Source organism: Elephas maximus, chromosome 14 (genome assembly GCF_024166365.1).
Source record: "Elephas maximus indicus isolate mEleMax1 chromosome 14, mEleMax1 primary haplotype, whole genome shotgun sequence".
NCBI lineage: Eukaryota > Metazoa > Chordata > Mammalia > Proboscidea > Elephantidae > Elephas > Elephas maximus.
This window is the reverse complement of record NC_064832.1, coordinates 36,852,516-36,876,486: the sequence shown is the minus strand read 5'-3', so window position 1 is coordinate 36,876,486 and position 23,971 is coordinate 36,852,516. Positions and strand designations below refer to the sequence as shown.

Below are 23,971 nucleotides of genomic sequence, written 5' to 3'. Positions count from 1 at the left end.
AAAGTACGATCTGAATGAGGAAATGAGATTTCTGATGTAAACAAAGCGAAGAAAAATTAGAGAATTACATTAATTATGAGGAAACTGTACTTGGGTAAATTATGCTGACAGATTGAGACTGAAAGTCTTAGAAGATGAATAATCTAAAATTTGAACAGTTAAGGTCTGTTGATTAGTGAAAGGTTAGAAACAGTACAGGCCTTTCTGAGAATTCAGTGTTTTATACAAGTGTGTTTGAACCAAAAATTAAAACAATATCAACATTATCAAATTGTACAGAAAAGTCAATTTTACATCTGAGGGACTGAAGTCTTGAAATAGGTCTCACTTTAAAGGATAAAAATGCTTGAGTGGCTGTATACAGTCTCTGTGGAGAAGGTGGATGAAGAGAGACTCCTGTGATCATTTCAGCCAAGCAGATGTTCTGACATCTGGCTGGATCACTGTGTATGAGTTAGTTAACAACTGGTCACTGAAGATGAAACAACTCATGCAAATTGCAAGCTTGCTGTTTTTGTGTGGGGTATTTTTTCTTACTTTATTTTTTATTGTGGAAAATGTACATGTAAAAGAACATTTACCATTCTAGCAATCTTCGCGTATACAGTTCAATGACATTAACTTATATTCATCATGTTGTTCAACCATCACCCTTAACGGAAACTCAGTATCCCCCAAGTGTTGAGTCATCCTTTCCCCCTCCCTTCAGCCCATCCCTGGTAACCACTAATAAATTTTGATCTCTATACACTTACTTATTCTAGATACTCCGTGTAAGTGGGATCATAACGATATTTCTCCTTTTCTGACTGACTTCTTTTCAGCATAATATTTTTAAAGGCTCATCCATGTCGTAGCATATATCAGAACTTCATTTCTCTTTATGGTTGAGCAATATTGCACTGTATGTATGTACCACATTTTGTTTACAGATTCATCTGTTGACAGGCATTTAGAGTGTTTCCACCTTTTGACTACTGTGAATAGTACTGCAATGAACGTCAGTACAAATATCTGTTTGCTTTCCTGATTTCAGTTCTCTTGGGTGGGTATGCAGTGTTTTTGTTTGTGTGTTTTTGCATGTCATGGTATCATGTACACAAAGCAGCGCTATGGATTCAAGGAGAAACAGTTTGGAAGGCACTTTGAGGAAGCTTCTCCACAACGAGCATGGTGATTACATACATCTGTTCTGTGTAAAATAATCTCAGGGGGGCAAGAAGTAACAGCAGAGGAGGTGGATGATGTGTCTTGGCTTAAATGCTTTGGGTTAAAAAAAACTGAAAATTTATCTTACACTGGCAGCGTATTCTCATTGCCTCCAAATTACCTCACAATCTGTGATTTGGCAATACTGGCAAATATCTGTCACTGAACTTCTTTATTCTAATTTTGGCATGATTTTATGCCAGAGAGCTTTTTGGGTAAGAAGTCTTTTAAAACTACTTATCATAGGAACTCTAGTTTTGCTTTTGGAATACATCATCTCATTAATTAAGAGGTTCAAGTCTCATTGCTTCATGTCTGTCTTCGCTAAATTATATAAACAGGAACTCTGTCATTACCTAATCATATGCTATTTTTATTTTTGTAAAGATCTAGATCTCACAGTTCTAATTTAAATGGAACATTACAGAAGAGAAAGAGTAATTTGGAGCACTCCATTCTTTGCTATATAGTGAATAAATCTTTCCTGCTATTAGTATCTGTTTCAATTTATTTTTCCTGGTTTTGGTCAGAGTTCAATAACATTCAGTAGCAAGTCTTACACGATAACTAATATGATATAGAAAACCCATTCGTTACGCTGCCAAATTTATCAGCAAATAAAAAAGCTAAAAACCCTCCCTTAGAAATACATTATAAATCCAAATAAACAAATACAGCATAGGTTATTTTTACAGGCATACAACTTTTAGTTTCTGATCATTAGCTTTAGTAATCATTATCTTAGCCGATAAAAAATAAAATATTTATGATATTGAAAATATAAGCAAGTAATAAATGAGCAACCAGTGAATGAAACACAATTTTTAGTTCCAAAACCACAAGTTTTTTTTTTTTTTTTTATAATAACTTTTATTAAGCTTCAAGTGAACGTTTACAAATCCAATCAGTCTGTCACATATAAGTTTACATACATCTCACTCCCTACTCCCACTTACTCTCCCCGTCTTGAGTCAGCCCTTTCAGTCTCTCCTTTCTTGACAATTTTGCCGGCTTCCCTCTCTCTCTATCCTCCCATCCCCCCTCCAGACAAGAGCTGCCAACACAATCTCAAGTGTACACCTGATATAATTAGCTCACTCTTCATCAGCGTCTCTCTCCCACCCGCTGACCAGTCCCTTTCATGTCTGATGAGTTGTCTTCGGGGATGGTTCCTGTCCTGTGTCAACAGAAGGTCTGGGGAGCATGGCCACCGGGATTCCTCCAGTCTCAGTCAGACCATTAAGTTTGGTCTTCTTATGAGAATTTGGGGTCTGCATCCCACTGCTCTCCTGCTCCCTCAGGGGTCCTCTGCTGAGCTCCCTGTCAGGGCAGTCATCGATTGTGGCCGGGCACCAACTAGTTCTTCTGGTCTCAGGATGATGTAGGTCTCTGGTTCATGTGGCCCTTTCTGTCTCTTGGGCTCTTAGTTGTCATGTGGGCTTGGTGTTCTTCATTTTCCTTTGCTCCAGGTGGGTTGAGACCAATTGCTGCATCTTAGATGGCTGCTTGTTAGCATTTAAGACCCCAGACGCCACATTTCAAAGTGGGATGCAGAATGATTTCATAATAGAATTATTTTGCCAATTGACTTAGAAGTCCCCGCAAACCATGTTCCCCAGACCCCCGCGCTTGCTCCGCTGAGCTTTGAAGCATTCATTTTATCCCGGAAACTTCTTTGCTTTTGGTCCAGTCCAATTGAGCTGACCTTCCATGTATTGAGTGTTGTCTTTCCCTTCACCTAAAGCAGTTCTTATCTACTGATTAATCAATAAAAAAACCCTCTCCCACCCTCCCTCCCTCCCCCCCTCGTAACCACAAAAGTATGTGTTCTTCTCAGGTTTACTATTTCTCAAGATCTTATAATAGTGGTCTTATACAGTATTTGTCCTTTTGCCTCTGACTCATTTCGCTCAGCATAATGCCTTCCAGGTTCCTCCATGTTATGAAATGTTTCAGAGATTCGTCACTGTTCTTTATCGATGCGTAGTATTCCATTGTGTGAATATACCACAATTTATTTACCCATTCATCCGTTGATGGACACCTTGGTTGCTTCCAACTTTTTGCTATTGTAAACAGAGCTGCAATAAACATGGGTGTGCATATATCTGTTTGTATGAAGGCTCTTGTATCTCTAGGGTATATTCCGAGGAGTGGGATTTCTGGGTTGTATGGTAGTTCTATTTCTAACTGTTTAAGATAACGCCAGATAGATTTCCAAAGTGGTTGTACCATTTTACATTCCCACCAGCAGTGTATGAGAGTTCCAATCTCTCCGCAGCCTCTCCAACATTTATTATTTTGTGTTTTTTGGATTAATGCCAGCCTTGCTGGTGTGAGATGGAATCTCATCGTAGTTTTAATTTGCATTTCTCTAATGGCTAATGATCGAGAGCATTTTCTCATGTATCTGTTGGCTGCCTGAATATCTTCTTTAGAGAAATGTGTGTTCATATCCTTTGCCCACTTCTTGATTGGGTTGTTTGTCTTTTTGTGGTTGAGTTTTGACAGAATCATGTAGATTTTAGAGATCAGGCGCTGGTCGGAGATGTCATAGCTGAAAATTCTTTCCCAATCTGTAGGTGGTCTTTTTACTCTTTTGGTGAAGTCTTTAGATGAGCATAGGTGTTTGATTTTTAGGAGCTCCCAGTTATCGGGTTTCTCTTCATCATTTTTGGTAATGTTTTGTATTCTGTTTATACCTTGTATTAGGGCTCCTAGGGTTGTCCCAATTTTTTCTTCCATGATCTTTATCGTTTTAGTCTTTATGTTTAGGTCTTTGATCCACTTGGAGTTAGTTTTTGTGCATGGTGTGAGGTATGGGTCCTGTTTCATTTTTTTGCAAATGGATATCCAGTTATGCCAGCACCATTTGTTAAAAAGGCTGTCTTTTCCCCAGTTAATTGACACTGGTCCTTTGTCAAATATCAGCTGCTCATACGTGGATGGATCTATGTCTGGGTTCTCAATTCTGTTCCATTGGTCTATGTGTCTGTTGTTGTACCAATACCAGGCTGTTTTGACTACTGTGGCTGTATAATAGGTTCTGAAGTCAGGTAAGGTGAGGCCTCCCACTTTCTTCTTCTTTTTCAGTAGTGCTTTGCTTATCCGGGGCTTTTTTCCCTTCCATATGAAATTGGTGATTTGTTTCTCTATCCCCTTAAAATATGACATTGGAATTTGGATCGGAAGTGCGTTAAATGTATAGATGGCTTTTGGTAGAATAGACATTTTTACTATGTTAAGTCTTCCTATCCATGAACAAGGTATGTTTTTCCACTGAAGTATGTCCTTTTGAATTTCTTGTAGTAGAGCTTTGTAGTTTTCTTTGTATAAGTCTTTTACATCCTTGGTAAGATTTATTCCTAAGTATCTTATCTTCTTGGGGGCTACCGTGAATGGTATTGATTTGGTTATTTCCTCTTCGGTGTTCTTTTTGTTGATGTAGAGGAATCCAAGTGATTTTTGTATGTTTATTTTATAACCTGAGACTCTGCCAAACTCTTCTATTAGTTTCAGTAGTTTTCTGGAGGATTCCTTAGGGTTTTCTGTGTATATAATCATGTCATCTGCAAATAGTGATAACTTTACTTCTTCCTTGCCAATCCGGATACCTTTTATTTCTTTGTCTAGCCTGATTGCCCTGGCTAAGACTTCCAACACGATGTTGAATAAGAGCGGTGATAAAGGGCATCCTTGTCTGGTTCCCGTTCTCAAGGGAAATGCTTTCAGGTTCTCTCCATTTAGAGTGATATTGGCTGTTGGCTTTGCATAGATGCCCTTTATTATGTTGAGGAATTTTCCTTCAATTCCTATTTTGGTAAGAGTTTTTATCATAAATGGGTGTTGGACTTTGTCAAATGCCTTTTCTGCATCAATTGATAAGATCATGTGGTTTTTGTCTTTTGTTTTATTTATGTGATGGATTACATTAATGGTTTTTCTGATATTAAACCAGCCTTGCATACCTGGTATAAATCCCACTTGATCAGGGTGAATTATTTTTTTGATGTGTTGTTGGATTCTATTGGCTAGAATTTTGTTGAGGATTTTTGCATCAATGTTCATGAGGGATATAGGTCTATAATTTTCTTTTTTTGTAATGTCTTTACCTGGTTTTGGTATCAGGGAGATGGTGGCTTCATAGAATGAGTTGGGTAGTATTCCGTCATTTTCTATGCTTTGGAATACCTTTAGTAGTAGTGGTGTTAACTCTTCTCTGAAAATTTGGTAGAACTCTGCAGTGAAGCCGTCCGGGCCAGGACTTTTTTTTGTTGGGAGTTTTTTGATTACCGTTTCAATCTCTTTTTTTGTTATGGGTCTATTTAGTTGTTCTGCTTCTGAATGTGTTAGTTTAGGTAGGTAGTGTTTTTCAAGGAATTCATCCATTTCTTCTAGGTTTTCAAATTTGTTAGAGTACAATTTTTCATAATAATCTGAAATGATTCTTTTAATTTCATTTGGTTCTGTTGTGATGTGGTCCTTCTCATTTCTTATTTGGGTTATTTGTTTCCTTTCCTGTATTTCTTTAGTCAGTCTAGCCAATGGTTTATCAATTTTGTTAATTTTTTCAAAGAACCAGCTTTTGGCTTTGTTAATTCTTTCAATTGTTTTTCTGTTCTCTAATTCATTTAGTTCAGCTCTAATTTTTATTATTTGTTTTCTTCTGGTGCCTGATGGATTCTTTTGTTGCTCACTTTCTATTTGTTCAAGTTGTAGGGACAGTTCTCTGATTTTGGCTCTTTCTTCTTTTTGTATGTGTGCATTTATTGATATAAATTGACCTCTGAGCACTGCTTTTGCTGTGTCCCAGAGGTTTTGATAGGAAGTATTTTCATTCTCGTTGCTGTCTATGAATTTCCTTATTCCCTCCTTGATGTCTTCTATAACCCAGTCTTTTTTCAGGAGGGTATTGTTCATTTTCCAAGTATTTGATTTCTTTTCCCTCGTTCTTCTGTTATTGATCTCTAGTTTTATTGCCTTGTGGTCTGAGAAGATGCTTTGTAATATTTCGATGTTTTGGACTCTGCAAAGGTTTGTTTTATGACCTAATATGTGGTCTATTCTAGAGAATGTTCCATGTGCGCTAGAAAAAAAAGTATATTTTGCAGCAGTTGGGTGGAGAGTTCTGTATAAGTCAATGAGGTCAAGTTGGTTGATTGTTGTAATTAGATCTTCCGTGTCTCTGTTGAGCTTCTTACTGGATGTCCTGTCCTTCTCCGAAAGGGGTGTGTTGAAGTCTCCTACTATAATTGTGGAGGTATCTATCTCGCTTTTCAGTTCTGTTAAAATTTGATTTATATATCTTGCAGCCCTGTCATTGGGTGCGTAAATATTTAATATGGTTATGTCTTCCTGATCAATTGTCCCTTTTATCATTATATAGTGTCCTTCTTTATCCTTTGTGGTGGATTTAAGTCTAAAGTCTATTTTGTCAGAAATTAATATTGCTACTCCTCTTCTTTTTTGCTTATTGTTTGCTTGATATACTTTTTTCCATCCTTTGAGTTTTAGTTTGTTTGTGTCTCTAAGTCTAAGGTGTGTCTCTTGTAGGCAGCATATAGATGGATCGTGTTTCTTTATCCAGTCTGTGACTCTCTGTCTCTTTATTGGTGCATTTAGTCCATTTACATTCAGGGTAATTATAGATAAATAAGTTTTTAGTGCTGTCATTTTGATGCCTTTTTATGTGTGTTGTTGACAATTTCATTTTTCCACATACTTTTTTGTGCTGAGGCGTTTTTCTTAGTAAATTGTGAGATCCTCACTTTCATAGTGTTTGACTTTATGTTAGTTGAGTCGTTACGTTTTTCTTGGTTTTTGTCTTGAGTTATAGAGTTGTTATACCTTTTTGTGGTTACCTCATTATATACCCCTATTTTTCTAAGTAAAAACCTAACTTGTATTGTTCTATATCGCCTTGTATCACTCTCCATATGGCAGTTCAATGCCTCCTGTATTTAGTCCCTCTTTTTGATTATTGTGATCTTTTACCTATTGACTTCCATGATTCCCTGTTATGTGTATTTTTTTTTAATTAATCTTAATTTGTTTGTTTTTGTGATTTCCCTATTTGAGTTGATATCAGGACGTTCTGTTTTGTGACCTTGTGTTGTGCTGATATCTGATATTATTGGTTCTCTGACCAAACAATATCCTTTAGTATTTCTTGTAGCTTTGGTTTGGTTTTTGCAAATTCTCTAAACTTGTGTTTGTCTGTAAATATCTTAATTTCGCCTTCATATTTCAGAGAGAGTTTTGCTGGATATATGATCCTTGGTTGGCAGTTCTTCTCCTTCAGTGTTCTGTATATGTCGTCCCATTCCCTTCTTGCCTGCATGGTTTCTGCTGAGTAGTCAGAACATATTCTTATTGATTCTCCCTTGAAGGAAACCTTTCTTTTCTCCCTGGCTGCTTTTAAAATTTTCTGTTTATCTTTGGTTTTGGTGAGTTTGATGATAATATGTCTTGGTGTTTTTCTTTTTGGATCAATCTTAAATGGGGTTCGATGAGCATCTTGGATAGATATCCTTTCGTCTTTCATGATGTCAGGGAAGTTTTCTGTCAGAAGTTCTTCAACTATTTTCTCTGTGTTTTCTGTCCCCCCTCCCTGTTCTGGGACTCCAATCACCCGCAGGTTATCCTTCTTGATAGAGTCCCACATAATTCTTAGGGTTTCTTCATTTTTTTTAATTCTTTTATCTGATTTTTTTTCAGCTATGTTGGTGTTGATTCCCTGGTCCTCCAGATGTCCCAGTCTGTATTCTAATTGCTCGAGTCTGCTCCTCTGACTTCCTAGTGTGTTGTCTAATTCTGTTATTTTATTGTTAATCTTTTGGATTTCTACATGTTGTCTCTCTATGGATTCTTGCAACTTATTAATTTTTCCAGTATGTTCTTGAATAATCTTTTTGAGTTCTTCAACAGTTTTATCAGTGTGTTCCTTGGCTTTTTCTGCAGATATCCTAATTTCATTTGTGATATCATTAAGCATTCTGTAAATTAGTTTTTTATATTCTGTATCTGATAATTCCAGGATTGTATCTTCATTTGGGAAAGATTTTGATTCTTTTGTTTGGGGAGTTGGAGAAGCTGTCACGGTCTGCTTCTTTAAGTGGTTTGATATGGATTGTTGTCTCCGAGCCATCACTGGGAAACTAGTTTTTCCAGAAAATCCGCTAAAAAAAAAACTGCAGTCAGATCCCTATCAGAGTTCTCCCTCTGGCTCAGGCTATTCAGATGTTAATGAAGCCGCCTGGGAAGGGTGGGGGAGGGAACAGAGAGATAGGAGAGTAGCACCTCAGAATATAGCCAGAGTTGCTTGTCTTGCTTGGAAAGACTATTATATCTGAGATTCCCGCGGGCGCGTCGCCTATGTGTGCTGTCTGTGTGGAGATTGCCCCCGGGGGGTCTGGCCCGCTGGAGTCACGGTCAGATCCTCCGCTTCCAGCCCCACGCCCAGCGTCAAGGCTCCCCTACTGGGACGGTGCACTCTCGACTCCAAAATCAGTCGCTGCCTCCCGGGGACTTCTCGTCCCTCCAGCCGCGTGGCCGTGCCGCCCCCGTGAACCAGGTGGGCCCCCTCCCGGGGTTAGTTCAGATGGGTGGAGTAGCTCCCCGTGCTTGTGCCGCGACCGAGTGTCCCGGCTGGAACGCTGTTCTCCCCGCTCCAATACCAGTCGCTGCCTCCCGGGGACTTCTCCTACCGGCTGCGTCCCACGCCGCCCGCGCGACCCGGATGGTCACCTTCCCGGGGTTAGTTCAGGGGGTGGAGCAACTCTCCGTGTTTATGGCGTACCTGCGTGCAGTCCAAATCCCTGTGGGACGGTTCCCCGGCTCGGGTGCTGCTCTTTCTGCTCCAAGATCAGTCACTGCCTCCCGGGGACTTCTCCTAACGGCTGCGTCCCACGCCGCCCGTGGAACCGGCTAGTCCCCCTCCCGGGGTTAGTTCAGGGGGGTGGAGCAGGTCTCTGTGCTCGTGCCGTACCTGACTGGTATGCTGGCTCCAGGCTCTGGAAACAATCGCTGCTTCCCCGTATTAGTTCGTTCTCCGTCTCTAAATCTGTGTTTGTTGTTCAGGGTTCGTAGATTGTTATGTATGTGATCGATTCACTTGTTTTTCCGTGTCTTTGTTGTAAGAGGGATCCGAGGTAGCGTCTGCCTAGTCCGCCATCTTATCCCTCCTGTCCACAAGTTTTTTTTTAATCAACTAATTCCCCTTCCCCCTAAAGATCTCAGAATCTCTGTAGTATTAACACACACACAAAAAAAACAAAAAACCAAACCTGTTGCCGCTGAAGGGATTCCGACTCATAGCAACCCTACAGGATAGAGTAAAACTGCCCCCTATGGTTTCCAAGAAGCTGCTGGTGGATTCGAACTGCCAACCTTTTGGTTAGCAGCCAAATGCTTAACCACTTTGCCTCCAGGGCTCCAGTATTAATATATATATAAAAAAAATTAATACAGGCCTTGATAATTTTCATGGATGAAACCATAAAGTCTATGTTCAATGTAAAATGATAGAGGCACTTAGATCTTTAACTGAAATCTCCTGGATGAATTGTAGAAGATGCCAAAGCAAGTTCATAAACACAATTTCATTTCCGTTAGCCAAGATGTTCTGCCAATACTGACCTTCACGTAGTGTAACTTACGTGTTTGAGTGCTGTTTTGTTTGTTTTTTAATCATTAACTTTAACCTTTTTGGTTAAATTCATTTCACGCTCTGTTTTATTCCATTATAATGGTAGATTAAATACAGAAATAAGTTATTACTTATTTATAGTAAAATTGAAGTTTACTTGCTTGGAGTTATTTTCTTGCAGTGCCATGTAGCTAACAGAACAAACACTTTGAATTTCAACTCTGCCCCTGACCAGCTGTGTGATGAGATCTTACGGTGTTACTTAACCTGGCTTAGCCTCTGTTTTCCCACCTGTAAATTAGGGACAATGATTTATACCATTATTTTGAGAATTAAATGAAATAATATATAAATTGCAAATAGGGCATAGCGTAGTTGCTCAGTAAGTTACTGTTATTAGTGTTATTTTATATTTGTACTGCTTTAGAAAATGGACACGGTTACTCAATTGACTGGAGAGAAATGGCCTAACAGATAACACGCAGATCATTTATATTGCTCAAGACGGCTGACTTTCCTGACTATAATGTCTGTAACCTGGTGATTTCCATGGTTATTAAAACATGGCTTAAAACCCCCATGGAAGGGCTGATGGGTTCAAACCCCTGACCTTTTGGTTAGCAGCCAACCACTTTAACCACTTTGCCACCAGGGGTCCTGAAAAGTGGGCAGCATTTTCTTTACAGGTAGTCCCCAACACAGGACATACTCAAGTTACGATGAACTGCACTTAAAACCGTCCTTTGTTTTTTGGGGGGACATCTTAGTGTTAGTAATATATACAACACACAATGTTGCAGACAGTAATTTGCTGATGTCATCATATCTGTAAATTTATATGTAATGTTTCCAACCCTCAAAGACAAATGAAGATCAGATTTATAAAGGTACGGATAATAAAAGACAATAATAATGAAAACTAAAAAAAAAAATGAGGTTTTGGACTTACATTAGAACCAACTTATGACAGTCATCGGAATGGAATCCTGTTTTAAGTCGGAGACTTACATTGTACATTGTTACACTATAACTTTTCCAGAGATTGCACATGTAGTAGGCAATATTTTGAGATATTAACTGTAGGTTTGCTTCTACCTCTGCCTTCTTGTACTAGTTATCTTTTCCTGATCATTTAGGTACTAACATCTACAAGGCCAAGATCAGGACAGATACCGTTGGGAATTAAGAAGTCATTCACCAGCTTTGAGTTTCACAGTGGACTTTTTTAAAACCCACAGTAGAAACACTATTCTTGAATTCATAGCTTTCCTTTGCGGAAAGCCGGGCATTTCGAGAGGTGAAAAATTTGCTGAGCTCCAAAGGGCCGAGGGCCTCGGAAGACTCAGTTTACAGCAGAAATCAGAGTGGGGAAGAACGCATGGACAGAATAACATTTTCTTGGCTCCAAAGAGATGAAATTTGGGCAGCATCCATAAAACGAGAATTTGAATTAGACGAGAAGATTGAACAAGGAAGACCTAGACTGCATAGACTGGTGATAACAACCGCAGATGCAGCAGGGACAGGAGATAGAAGGTGATGCTCAAGACCAGAAGAATTACACCTCTCCAGAGGCCAGTGGAGGTCAGAGAATGGCACTTGGACCAGAAGCCTTCCCTGGATAAGAAAGCAATGCAAGTCCCCAGGGAACTTAGATCACTTGTGAGGAGAAGAAAGGGAGGAGGAGGGGGAGAACTCTAAACTCAGTGGTTTTCAGAAGAGACTGAGTTTTAAACCAGAAACATGTGTGAGCCACTAAGCAGAAGAGCTCATATTCTAAGTTGGGTTCAATTACAGAGAATTTTTTTAAAAAAACTAATTTTATTTTCTAATTTTAGAATTTGTGACTGTTGAAGTATCATAGCCACTACCTCATTAGACTTAAGGGAAACCTTAGGTTTTAGTCTTTCTTTGTGAACCTGAAAATCTCCATCACCTAAAAGGGTTTTCAAGATCAGAATGAGCAAAGAAGAAAAACAAAAGTCTTCTCTTTCAAATAATTTTTTCAATTGTCACAGAATTTAAAATAGATACATGTATTATTATGGATATTTTAGAAGACTACGTTGAAAATTCCTTTCTCAAATGGGGTACTTTATCTTAAGTAGACTAAACCTATTTTTTTATGTTTTAATTTAAAAGTAAGCTTTTAAAAAACATAACTCAGTGTTAGTTACCATGTACAAATATTTTGAAAACCAGTTTCCTTATAAACTTTCAAAGTCGCAAAGTCTAAAGTTTTCTTTTTATAAACTGTAAATAAAATGATGAAGTATAGCTATAAGAAGAGTCTTTTCATATGGAAATAACATTAAAATATTTTTGTGCCATCAGCTCTTGATTCAGCCTTGTCTTCTGCTGAGCATGGTGGATACTCACCACAATCTGTAGTGTCATAGATTGAATTATATCCCCCCAGAAATGTGTGTATCAACTGGGTTAGGCCATGATTCCCAGTATTTTGTGGTTGTCCTCCATTTTGTTATTGCAATTTTATGTTGAGAGGATTAGGGTAGGATTGTACCATCACCCTTACTCAGGTCACCTCCCTGATCCAAGGTTAAGGGAGTTTCCCTGGGGTGTGGCCTGCACCATCTTTTCTCTCTCAAGTGGTAAAAAGAAAGAGAAACAAGCAGAGAGCTGGGGACCTCATGCTACCAAGAAAACAGCACCAGGACCAGAGCGAGTCCTTTGGATCCAGGGTCGCTATGCCTGAGAGGCTCTGGAAGATTGAGGACAAGGACCTTCTTCCAGAGCTGACAGAAGAGAAAGCCTTCCCCTGGAGCTAACGCCTTGAGTTTGGACTTTTTAGCCTACCTTACTGAGAGGAAATACATTTTTCTTTGTTAAAGCCATCCACTTACAGTATTTCTGTTACAGCAGCAGTAAATAACTAAGACAGTAGGTTTACCATTTTTATTTGTAGTTGTGTTTTTGAGTCATGGCCAAAGCTGACTGTATTATAGCATAAGCCATTTGAAATATTAGTCATTATAAGGCATATTAAGTCATAATAACGGAGCATCAGGATTGAAGAAAGACTCATTAACAACCTGTGCTATGCAGATGACACAACCCTGCTTGCTGAACATGAAGAGGACTTGAAGCACTTATTGATGAAGATCAAAGACCATAGCCTTCAGTATGGACTATGGCTCAACATAAAGAAAACAAAAATCCTCACAACTGGACCAATAAGCAACATCATGATCAATGGAGAAAAGACTGAAGTTGCCAAGGGTTTCATTTTACTTGGATCCACAATCAATACCCATGGAGGCAGCAGTCAAGAAATCAAATGATAAATTGCATTGGGCAAATCTGCTACAAAAGACCTCTTTAAAGTGTTAAAAAGCAAAGATGTTACCTTCAAGACTAAGGCGCACCTGACACAAGCCATGGTGTTTTCGATCGCCTGATATGCATGCAAAAGCTGGACCATTAATAAGGAAGATGGAAGGAGAACTGATGCCTTCGAATTGTTGAAGAATATTGAATATACCATGGACTGACAAAAGAACCAACAAATCTGTCTTAGAAGAAGTGCAGGCAGAAGGCTCCTTAGAAGCAAGGATGGTGAGACTATGTCTCACATACTTTGGATGTTATCAGGAGGGATCAGTCCCTGGAGAAGGATGTCATGCTTGGTAAAGTAGAGGGTCAACAAAAAAGAGGAAGACCCTCCATGAGATGGATTGACACAGTGGCTGCAGCAATGGGCTCGAACATAACAGGGATTGTGAGGATGGCGCAAGACCGGGCGATGTTCACTTCTGTTGTACATAGGGTCGCTATGAGTCAGAACAAACTCCATGGCACCTAACAAAAACAATGAGTCATAATAAGATAACATTAATGCTGAACATAATAAGATTTATTATCAGGTTTTAAGGTTGGCAGTTCAAATCCACCACCTGCTCCTTGGAAACCTTATAGGACAGTTCTTCTCTGTCTTACAGGGTATCTATGAGAGTCTGAAACAACTTGACTGCAATGAGTTTGGTTTGGTTTTATATTATTACTGAATCTCAGGTACATAGAAAGGTGGGGGCAAGATGGACTTGAGATACCTTTTTGGTGTTGTTGTTTTAAAATAATTAAACCCTAAAAGCAAATATTTAAAACTGTATCTTCAGTAAGTAATCTTTTTTTCCTCCTCAGCACTTGACTCAGTGTAAGAGAGCATTTTTATCTTAAAAGGGACAAGTTAAAATTTGATTGGTTGCCACGGCACATAGCATTTGCCTCACAATGAGAAAAAAAATATGTTAGTCTCTACTGGTCAATACTTTAGGAGCTTATATGTTTGCCTTCCATCACTGTCTGTCAGTTTGTTGTACTGTGGTGGTTGTGTGTTGCTATAATGCTGGAAGCTTTGCCACTGGATTTTAAATACCAGCAAGGACACCCATGGTGGACAGGTTTCAGCAGAGCTTTCACATTAAGACAAACTAGAAAGAAAGGTCTGGAAATCTACTTCTGAAAATTAGCAAATGAAAGCCGTATGGATTGCAACAGAATCTTGTCCAGTATAGTGCTGGAAGCTGAGCCCTGTAGGCCAGACGGCACTCCAGCTACACAGTGGCCACGACGAGGGACTTGAGCATGCACCAGTTGTGGGCACGGTGCAGGACTAGGCAAAGTTTCATTCCATTGTGCACGGGGTTGCCGTGAGTCAGAGCTGATTCAATGACAACTAACAACACCATATTTGTCTTATGCAATGTTATAATTTAATTTGGTCACAAAATAGGGATAAAGAATTTACAGATAAAAAAGTGAACAAAATATTTTGTGCACTGCATCACTCTAAAAATATGTTATCTAATAAAAAAAATTTATCTAATAACAAAGGAAAAAATGGTAACTACCTACTGGATAAAAAGGAAAACTGAGTAAAATATCTGAAGCATTGAACATATAATAACATTACTTTAAATGTCCATATTTATGGGCTAATGTGAAGACGGTGTAAAAGAACAAGTTCTAAAAAAAGTTTGAAATAGGCAACCCTTTTTTACATCTTAACAATTTAAATCATTGGAAATCCAAGCTTTTCTTCTAAGATTTTTTTTTTTTTATGGGGGGGACTGCAACATGGTTATAAACAGGCACTGATAAGTACAATACATCTTACACACTGAGAACATTCATAGTCTTCCACTATTTTCCAGTAAACCTTCCTATTATCTATCTACTACTATCAGTTGCAGGGTTGGAATACGCTCTAGTAAATGGATGACTATTCAGAAAAGGAGAAAATATATCTGTCATTAAGACAACCTCTGAGAGTGGATGCTGGTTGTTTAGAATCCAAAGGATTTTCTCAACACTGTGTCCCACAATTTGAGTTGGCACGGTCTGTGTGCCACGTTGCCCTATGACATTCTTGCATTCCAATGCGTTTTCTTAGCTCAGCTGCAGTTTTTTCCAGTTGTTGAATGTTCCATTGCCACTGCCTTCTATTTGACTGACACTTTTTCACCTGACAATGCAATCGCTTAAGAATTGCATCATATCTCTTATGCTGTACCTATTAAAAGAAGAGTACAAATCAACAGGGCTTGTGAAGGATAAATACCAAATGATCAGAAAGGATATTTTGACTACTCTAAAGACGAAAGCATTTGACTATAAATTATTCACTATAAATAATAAACAGTAATATAATAACTATTCAATACTTATTACATGTTATATACCATGCTGAGCTTTTTATATATAATTAAATTCTCAAAACACCTTGTATGTATTATTATTCCCATATTTGTATTAAGAAACTGAAGATCAAATGCCTAAGCAATTTGGCCAAAGTTTCACAGCTACCTAGGGGTGGTATTTGGGACCTGAAATCAGTGGGTTGCCTTCTACTTAACAAAGTAGTTTCAAGTTCAGGGGAATGGTTTCATTTCCTATATGCTGTGGTTTACTGAAATATAGATCTCAAGGATCTGAGGAGCTCATGTAGTCCATTTCCCTGCCATTCAGTAGATCAGTATTTATGCTGAGCCAGATGGTGTAGACTGGAAGGCAAAGACAACATAGTGGAAAGAGCAAGAGTTTTGGTGTCAGATCACAAGAACGTAAAAAAAGTAAAAATTCCCTAATATTAGTGTTCACTATACAAAGAACACTTTTTTTAGCAGCTTTACTGAAATATTCACATTTCATAAAATTCACTCTCTAAAGTGTACAATTCAATGGCTTTATTCTCAGAGTTGTACAACCACCAACACAATTTTAGAACATTTCTCATCATCCCAGAAAGAAACCCAGTAGCAGTCATTCTCTGTTACTGCCCCCCACCCCCAGCCCTAATCTACTTTCTACCTCTATAGATTTGCCTATTCTGAATATTTCATATAAATAGAATCATACAATACATGCTCTTTTGTGACTGGCTTCTTTCCCACATAGCTTGTTATCAAGGGGCATTCGTGTTGTAGCATGCATCAGTACTTCATTTTCTATGACTGAAAAATATTCCATTGTATGCATATACATTATATTTATCTAGTTCATCAGTTGATGGACATTTGGGTTGTTTCTACTTTTTGGTTATTAGGAATAATGCTACTATGAACATTTGTGTACAAGTTTTTGTGTGGACATACATTGTCACTTCTCATGTAGGCATACCTAGGATTGGAATTACTGGATCATATGATAATTCTATATTAAACTTTAGTTTGAGGAGCTATCAAATTATTTTCCAAAGTGGCTGCACCATTTTACGTTCCCATCGGCAATGTGTAAGAGTTTAAATTTCTTCACATCCTCAACAATACTTGTTATTATTGTCTTCTTAATCATAGCCATCCTAATGGATGTGAAGTAATGTCTCAGTGTGGTAGAACATTCACTCTTAAATGAGCTAACAGAATAATAGGGCTGGGAACTTACTCATTATTCCATCTATTTTAGGGAGTGCTTTAGCAAGTCAGTAAGGTGGTTTTAGGTCATTTCAAAGAAGTCTGAATTTGTCAAAACACCAATTCACCAAATTTATCAAAACGGAAGATTTGCCAAAAATAACTTTACAGGCTAAGAGAGTGTAGGGAGCCAAAACTCTGGGTTTCTGGGACTTGAAGACCTTGTTCCTGACCTGTCTCCCTTTCTCTGTATGCCTCAGCTTTCCTTCTTATTGGGGCCCAGGTTATACTGGATGGCAAATTTCCTCCCTTCCCCCAGCACAGGTTCCCTCCCCTTCCCAGCTCCTCCCTTAGCTCATTTTAGTTCATTTCAATTTCTTTATTATGCCTTTGGCAGTATGAGGAAGACGACGGACTGCTCAGAAAAATGTTCTTAAATGCATAAAATAAAGCATGTAGAATTGCAAAGGAAACCAGTTATACCGAAACGGTTTCTGCAGCAGGAGCAGCAGCAGGAGCACTGGGAACGACAAATCTAAGCACTCCGAATATTGTCATGAAAACAAAGTGCAGACTTGTCAACTAAAACTTCACAAAAATCGCTGTAAGCTTTATATATCTTTTGCAGTTTTCGTTAATTCTGCAAATTCGGATAATTCATTCAAATCAGTGAATGAGGCCTAAAATATTGATATGTTGGCAAAATTACTTTAAAAGGATTAGAAGTAAATTTAAAAGGATTAGAAATAATTTAGAAATAAATAAAACTTTCTTATACTAAATGATGAAGCTATTCAGAAGACAATTGAATACACTGAATATAGTCAAGAGGATATACATCCACCAACGTATATCCAGTGGATATACCCAATAAAAGATACTAATAAGGGGAATATAATCATGAAGATGGCAAGAACCAGGCAATTCAAGATATAGAGTAGTAGTATGCTAACTTTTTAAGAAACTGCCAAACGCCGTTTTATAATCTCACCAGCAATGCATGACATTTCCACTTGTTCTACACTCTTAACTACATTGGTTTTATCATTCGTTATAACCGTAGCCATTCTACTGGGTGTGAAACGGTATCTCATTGTGACTTGAATTTGCATTTCCCTGGTGATTAAGGATGTTGAGCATATTTTTATGTGCTTATTCTCAACCTTCTATCTTCTTTTGTAAAGTTTCTGTCCAAGTCTCTTACCCATTCAAAAAAATGGTTGTATGTATTTTATTATTGAGTTGCAGGGGTTCTTTTTTATTGTGGTAAATATGTATGTAACAAAATACTTGCCATAAAAATATTTGCAAAACATATATCTGACAAAGGAGTTGAATTCAGAATATACAAACTTCTTTATATATATATATATATATATATATAGAATGGGAATTCCAGAACACTTAATTGTGCTCATGAGGAACCTTTACACAGATCAAGAGGCAGTTATTCACACAGAACAAGGGGATACTGATTGGTTTAAAGTCAGGAAAGGTGTGCGTCAGGGTTGTATTCTTTCACCATACCTATTTAATCTGTATGCTGAACAAATAATAAGAGAAGCTGGACTATATGAAGAAGAACAGGGCATCAAGATTGGAGGAAGACTCATTAAAAACCCGCGTTATGCAGATGACACAACCTCGCTGAAAGTGAAGAGGACTTGAAGCACTTACTAACGAAGATCAAAGACCACACCTTCAGTATGGATTACACCTCAACATAAAGAAAACAAAAATCCTCACAACTGGACCAATAAGCAACATCATGATAAAGGGAGAAAAGATTGAAGTTGTCAAGGATTTCATTTTACTTGGATCCACAATCAACAGCCATGGAAGCAGCAGTCAAGAAATCAAAAGATGCATTGCATTGGGCAAATCTGCTGCAAAGGACCTCTTCAGAGTGTTGAAGAGCAAAGATGTCACCCAGAAGACTAAGGCGCGCCTGACCCAAGCCATGGTATTTTCAATCACATCATATGCATGTGAAAGTTGGACAATGAATAAGGAAGACAGAAGAAGAGTTGACACCTTTGAATTGTGGTGTTGGCGAAGAATATTGAATATACCATGGACTGCCAAAAGAACGAACAAATCTGTCTTGGAAGAAGCACAACCAGAATGCTCCCTAGAGACAAGGATGGCGAGACTGCGTCTTACAAACTTTGGACGTGTTGTCAGGAGGGATGAGTCCCTGGAGAAGGGCATCATGCTTGGCAGAGTACAGGGTCAGCGGAAAAGAGGAAGACCCTCAATGAGGTGGATTGACATGGTGGCTGCAACAATGAGCTCAAGCATAACAATGATTGTGAGGATGGTGCAGAATCGTGCAGTGTTTCGTTCTGTTGTGCCTAGGGTCGCTATGAGTCGGAACCGACTCGACGGCACCTAACAACAACATCAACATATATATATAAACTTCTTTATATGTTCTGGATACAAGTCCTTTGTCGTATATGTTTTGCAAATATTTTTACTCCTGCTGTGATTTTGTCTTTTCATTTTCTTAATGATATCTTTCGAAAGATAACAGTTTCAAAATTTGAAGTCGAATACATCAATTTTTTCCTTTATAGTTAGGACATTTTTTATCCTAAGAAACCTTTGCTTAACCTAACATTATGAACAGTCTCTCAATGGTTTCTTCTAGAAGCTTTGTAATTTTAACTTGTATATTTAAATTTACGATCCATTTCAAATAAAGTTTTGTGTATGTTGTGAAGTAGGATAGAGGTTAATTGTTTTCATACAGATATCCACTTGTTCCAGTACCACTGTTGATATGACTTTCCTTTTTTCATTGCGTTAGCTTGACACTTCTGTCAAATTGACAAAGTGTGATTGATTTCTGAACTCCATTCTGTCCCACTGAGCTATTTATTCTTTTATTGATGCCACAGTTTCTTGGTAAGTGTAGCCTTACAATAAATCCTAACATTACATAGGTAAGTTTACAGCTTTATTCTTCTTTGTCAAGATTGTTTTAGTTATACAAAATCCTTTGCATTTTCCTATGAATCTTAGGATCAGCTTGTCAATTTCCATAAGAAATACTAACTGGGATATTTATGGGATGGTGTTAAACCTATAGATCATTTTTGGGGGGGAGTTATCACTTTAAAAATGTTGAATTTTATAAACCATGATGTGATGGTTAAGGTTATGTCAACTTGGCTAGACCATGATTCTTAGTGGTTTGGCAGATATTATATAATCATCCTCCATTTTGTGATCTGATGTAAGCAGCCAATCAGTAGAAAGGGGAGTTTCTTTGGGCGTGTAGCCCTCATCCGATATACCGGATATTCTGGCAAAACTCACTCTCTCGATCTTGCATCCAATCCTGCATTTGCCTCATCATCCTCTGATCTCTAGTTCTTGGGACATGAGCCAGCAGCCTGCTGCCTAACCTGCAGATTTTAGGTCCGTCAGCCCATGTTACCATGGGAGTCAGGAGAAGCCTCCAGCCTACTACTGACCCATGGATTTGGGACTTGCCAACCTCCACAACTGTGTGAGCCATTTCCTTGAAATAAATCTCTCTATATACATTTATGTACACACTTCATTGCTTTTGCTCCTCTAGAGAACACAGTCCAAGACACATGAATGTGGTATATCTCTACTTTCAGTCATCTTTAATTTCTCAGCAATCTTTTTAATATAGAAGTTTATACATTTTTCCACAAAATTTATTAGTATTTTATTTTCTTTGGTGCTCATAGTTTTAGTTCAGTTCACCTCCCTTTTGTATATTAATAGTATATAGAAATCACAAAAATGCAACTGATTTTTGTATTCTGATCTTTAATCCTGTGACCTTATTAAATTCACTTACTAGTTCTATTAATCTTTTTATAGACTCTTTAGGATTTTCTATATAATCATGTTGTCTGTGAATAAATATCGATATTTACTTCTTTCTTTCCAATCTCTGTAACATATACACATATATGTGTATATATATACTTTTTTTTTTTTTTTTTTGCTTTATAGCACTGATTAAGACCTCCAATACAATGTTGCATAGATGAGATGAGATCAAACATCTTTGGCTGTTTCCAATTCTGGGGCAGAGCATTCAACATTTCAATAAATCTTATGTTGTTAGCTGTAAGGTTTTTGAGGAAGTTACCTTCTACTCTTAATTTACTGAGAATTGTTATTATGGATGGGTGTTTAATTTTGTCTAATGCTGTTTCTAAAACTGTTGATTATATATTTTTATCCCCTTAACTTTGTTAATGTGGTGAATTACAGTGTTTGATTTTTGAAAGTTGAACTAATCTTATATTCTTGGGACAAACCCCACTTCATCATAATGTATGAGCTTTTTTATACGTTGCTGAATTCAATTTGCAAACATTTTGTTAGGGACTTTGACATCTATGCCTATGAGGCAAATTGGTCTATAAATTATTTCCTGGTAAATTTTTTTAATCAATTTTTTCTCTTTTTTTTCTATCAAGGCTATGGTGACCTAAGATTGAAAAGAGTTCCCTCTTTCATTTTCCAAAAGAACTTTACAGGACTTGTATTATGTCTTCCTTAGATGTGGGACAGAATTCACCAGTAAAGCCATGTCAATTTGGAGTTTTCCTTAGGGCGAAGGTTTTAAATATGAATTCTACTTCATTGGTTCCTATCCTACACCGCTCATAAAGCTTAACGTGAAATTTATCATAGACCTAAACACAAATGCAATTTCTTCTTGTGTTAGATATGGTACGTGTGTTCTTCAAAGAATTTGTCCATTTCATCTAAGTCATAAAATCTGTTGAGTTTAAGTTATTCATAATAGGCCCTTATCATTCTATTATGTCTATAGACCCTAAATTGACATCCTCACTATTCAATCTCTTTTCTTGGTAGTATTGCTATGGTTTTATCAATTTTATTAATCTTGCTAACTTTTGGCTTTGTTCATTTTCTCTACCATTTTTACATTTATTGATTTCTTTTATTATCTTTTTTTATTATCCTTATTATTTTGTTTTTTTTTTTTCATTTACTTTTGTATGCATTTATTTGTATTTTTATAGTCTCTTATAGTGGAAGCTTAGATAATAGATTTTAAAACCTTTTTCTTCTCTAATGTAGGCATTTTATAAAGCTGTAAATTTCCTCTAAACATTGCTTTAGCTACACCCCACAATTTTTTATGGCTTTTTTTGTTGTTATTATCATTAAATTTCAAATATTTTCTAATTCTTATGATCTCTCCTTTGACTCATGGGTTATTTAGAATTGTAATGCCTCACTTCCAAATGTTCATGTATTTTCAAGCTGTATTATTGTTATTGATTTCTACTTAAATTCTGCTGCGATCAGATAATTTCAATTTCTTTGAAATTTACCTCCTAGTATACTGTCTACCCCACACGTCTGTCAGTTTGTCATACTGTGGTGGTTTGTGTGTTGCTGTGATGCTGGAAGCTATGCCACCGGTATTTCAAATACCAACAGGGTCACCCATGCTAGAGAGGTTTCAGCAGAGCTTCCAAACTAAAATAGACTAGAAGAAGGACCTGGTGGTCTACTTCTGAAAAGAATTAGCCAGTGAAAGCCTTCTGAATAGCAGCAGAACATTGTCTGATATAGTGCCGGAAGATGAACCCCTCAGGTGGGAAGGCACTCAAAAGACAACTGGAGAAGAGCTGCCTCCTCAAAGTAGAGTCAACCTTAATGATGTGGATGGAGTCAAGCTTTCCAGACCTTCATTTGCTGATGTGGCACAACTCAAAATGAGAAGAAACAGCTGCAAACATCCATTAATAATTGGAACATGGAATGTACCAAGTAAGAATCTAGGAAAATTGGAAATCAGCAAAAATGAAATAGAATGTATAAACATTGATATCCCACACATTAATAAGCTGAAATGGACTGGTATTGGCCATTTTTAATTGGACAATCATATGGTCTACTATGCCGGGAATAACAAATTGAAGAGGAGTGGCATTGCATTCATCGTCAAAAAGAATATGTCAAGATCTACCCTGAAGTACAACACTGTCATTGATAGGATAATGTCCAAATATACCTCCACGGAAGACCAGTTAGTACGGCTATTATTCAAATTTACACACCAACCACTAAGGTCAAAGATGAAGAAACTGAAAATTTTTACCAACTTCTGTGGTCTGAAATTGATCAGACATGAACCAAGATGCATCGATAATTACTAGTGATTGGAAAGTGAAACTTGGAAACAAAGAAGATTGCTAGTCAGAAAATAAGGCCTTGATGATAGAAACGATGCCTGAGATTACATGATAGAATTTTGCAAGACCAACGACTTCTTGATTGCAAATACCTTTTTTCAACAACATAAACGGCAACTCTATACACAGACCTCACCAGATGGAATACACGGGAATCAAATCGACTATATCTGTGGAAAGAAATGATGGAAAAGCTCAAGATCATCAGTCAGAAACAAGGCCAAGGGCCAACTTCAGAACAGACCACCAGTTGCTCATATGCAAGTTCAAGGTGAAGCTGAAGAAAATTAGATGCCTTTGAATTATGGTGTTGGCAAAGAATACTGAATATACCATGGATTGCCATCTCGGAGAGATCTGTCTTGGAAGAAGTACAGCCAGAATGTTCCTCAGAAGAGAGGATGGAAAGACTTCATCTCACATACTTTGGACATGTTATCAGGAGAGACCAGTCCTTAGAGAAGGATATCATGCATGATTAAGTAGAGGGTCAGCAAAAAAGAGGAAGACCTTCAAAGAGATGTATTGACACAGTAGCTGCAGCAATGGGCTCACAAATAACAATTGTGAGGACAGCGCAGGACCGGGCAGTGTTTCATTCTGTTGTACGTAGGGTCACTATGAGCTGGAACTGACTTGATGGCATCTAATAACAACATATTGTCTACCTTAGTGAATGTTCTATAACCACTGAAACTAAAGTGTAATCATTAGTTGTTAGGTCGAGTGTTCTATAAATGTTAATTAGGTTTAGTTAGCAGGCAAGTTGTTCAAATCTATATACTTAATGATTTTCTGTATTATTCTATTAATCACTCAAAAAAGGTGGATAAAACCACCAATATGATTGTGGATTTCTTTCTCTCTTTAGTTCTATCAGTTTCTGCTTACATATTTTGAAGCTCTGTTCTTAGGTACATACACATTTAGGGTTGTTAGTCCATCTTGCTGAATTGACTGACCCTCTGTAACATTAGTCCATATCTTTATCTGATATTAATATAGCCACAACAAGC

At 37.7% G+C, this 23,971-nt stretch overlaps 1 protein-coding gene across 11 annotated transcripts in view; it reads right to left on the bottom strand.

The window, feature by feature from the left end:
• CCDC122 (coiled-coil domain containing 122) overlaps positions 1–23,971 on the bottom strand; it is a 131,986-nt gene that overhangs the window by 52,794 nt on the left and 55,221 nt on the right. For 6 of the 11 annotated variants that reach the window (XM_049852946.1, XM_049852948.1, XM_049852950.1 and 3 more), the window contains one exon: positions 14,767–15,389. The exons of the other annotated variants lie outside the window; for them this stretch is intronic. In XM_049852946.1, coding sequence (XP_049708903.1) covers positions 15,183–15,389 — 207 coding nt within the window. In that variant the 3' untranslated portion in view covers positions 14,767–15,182. Of the gene's footprint in view, positions 1–14,766; positions 15,390–23,971 lie in introns of those variants that run through there. 11 annotated transcript variants of the gene reach the window in all.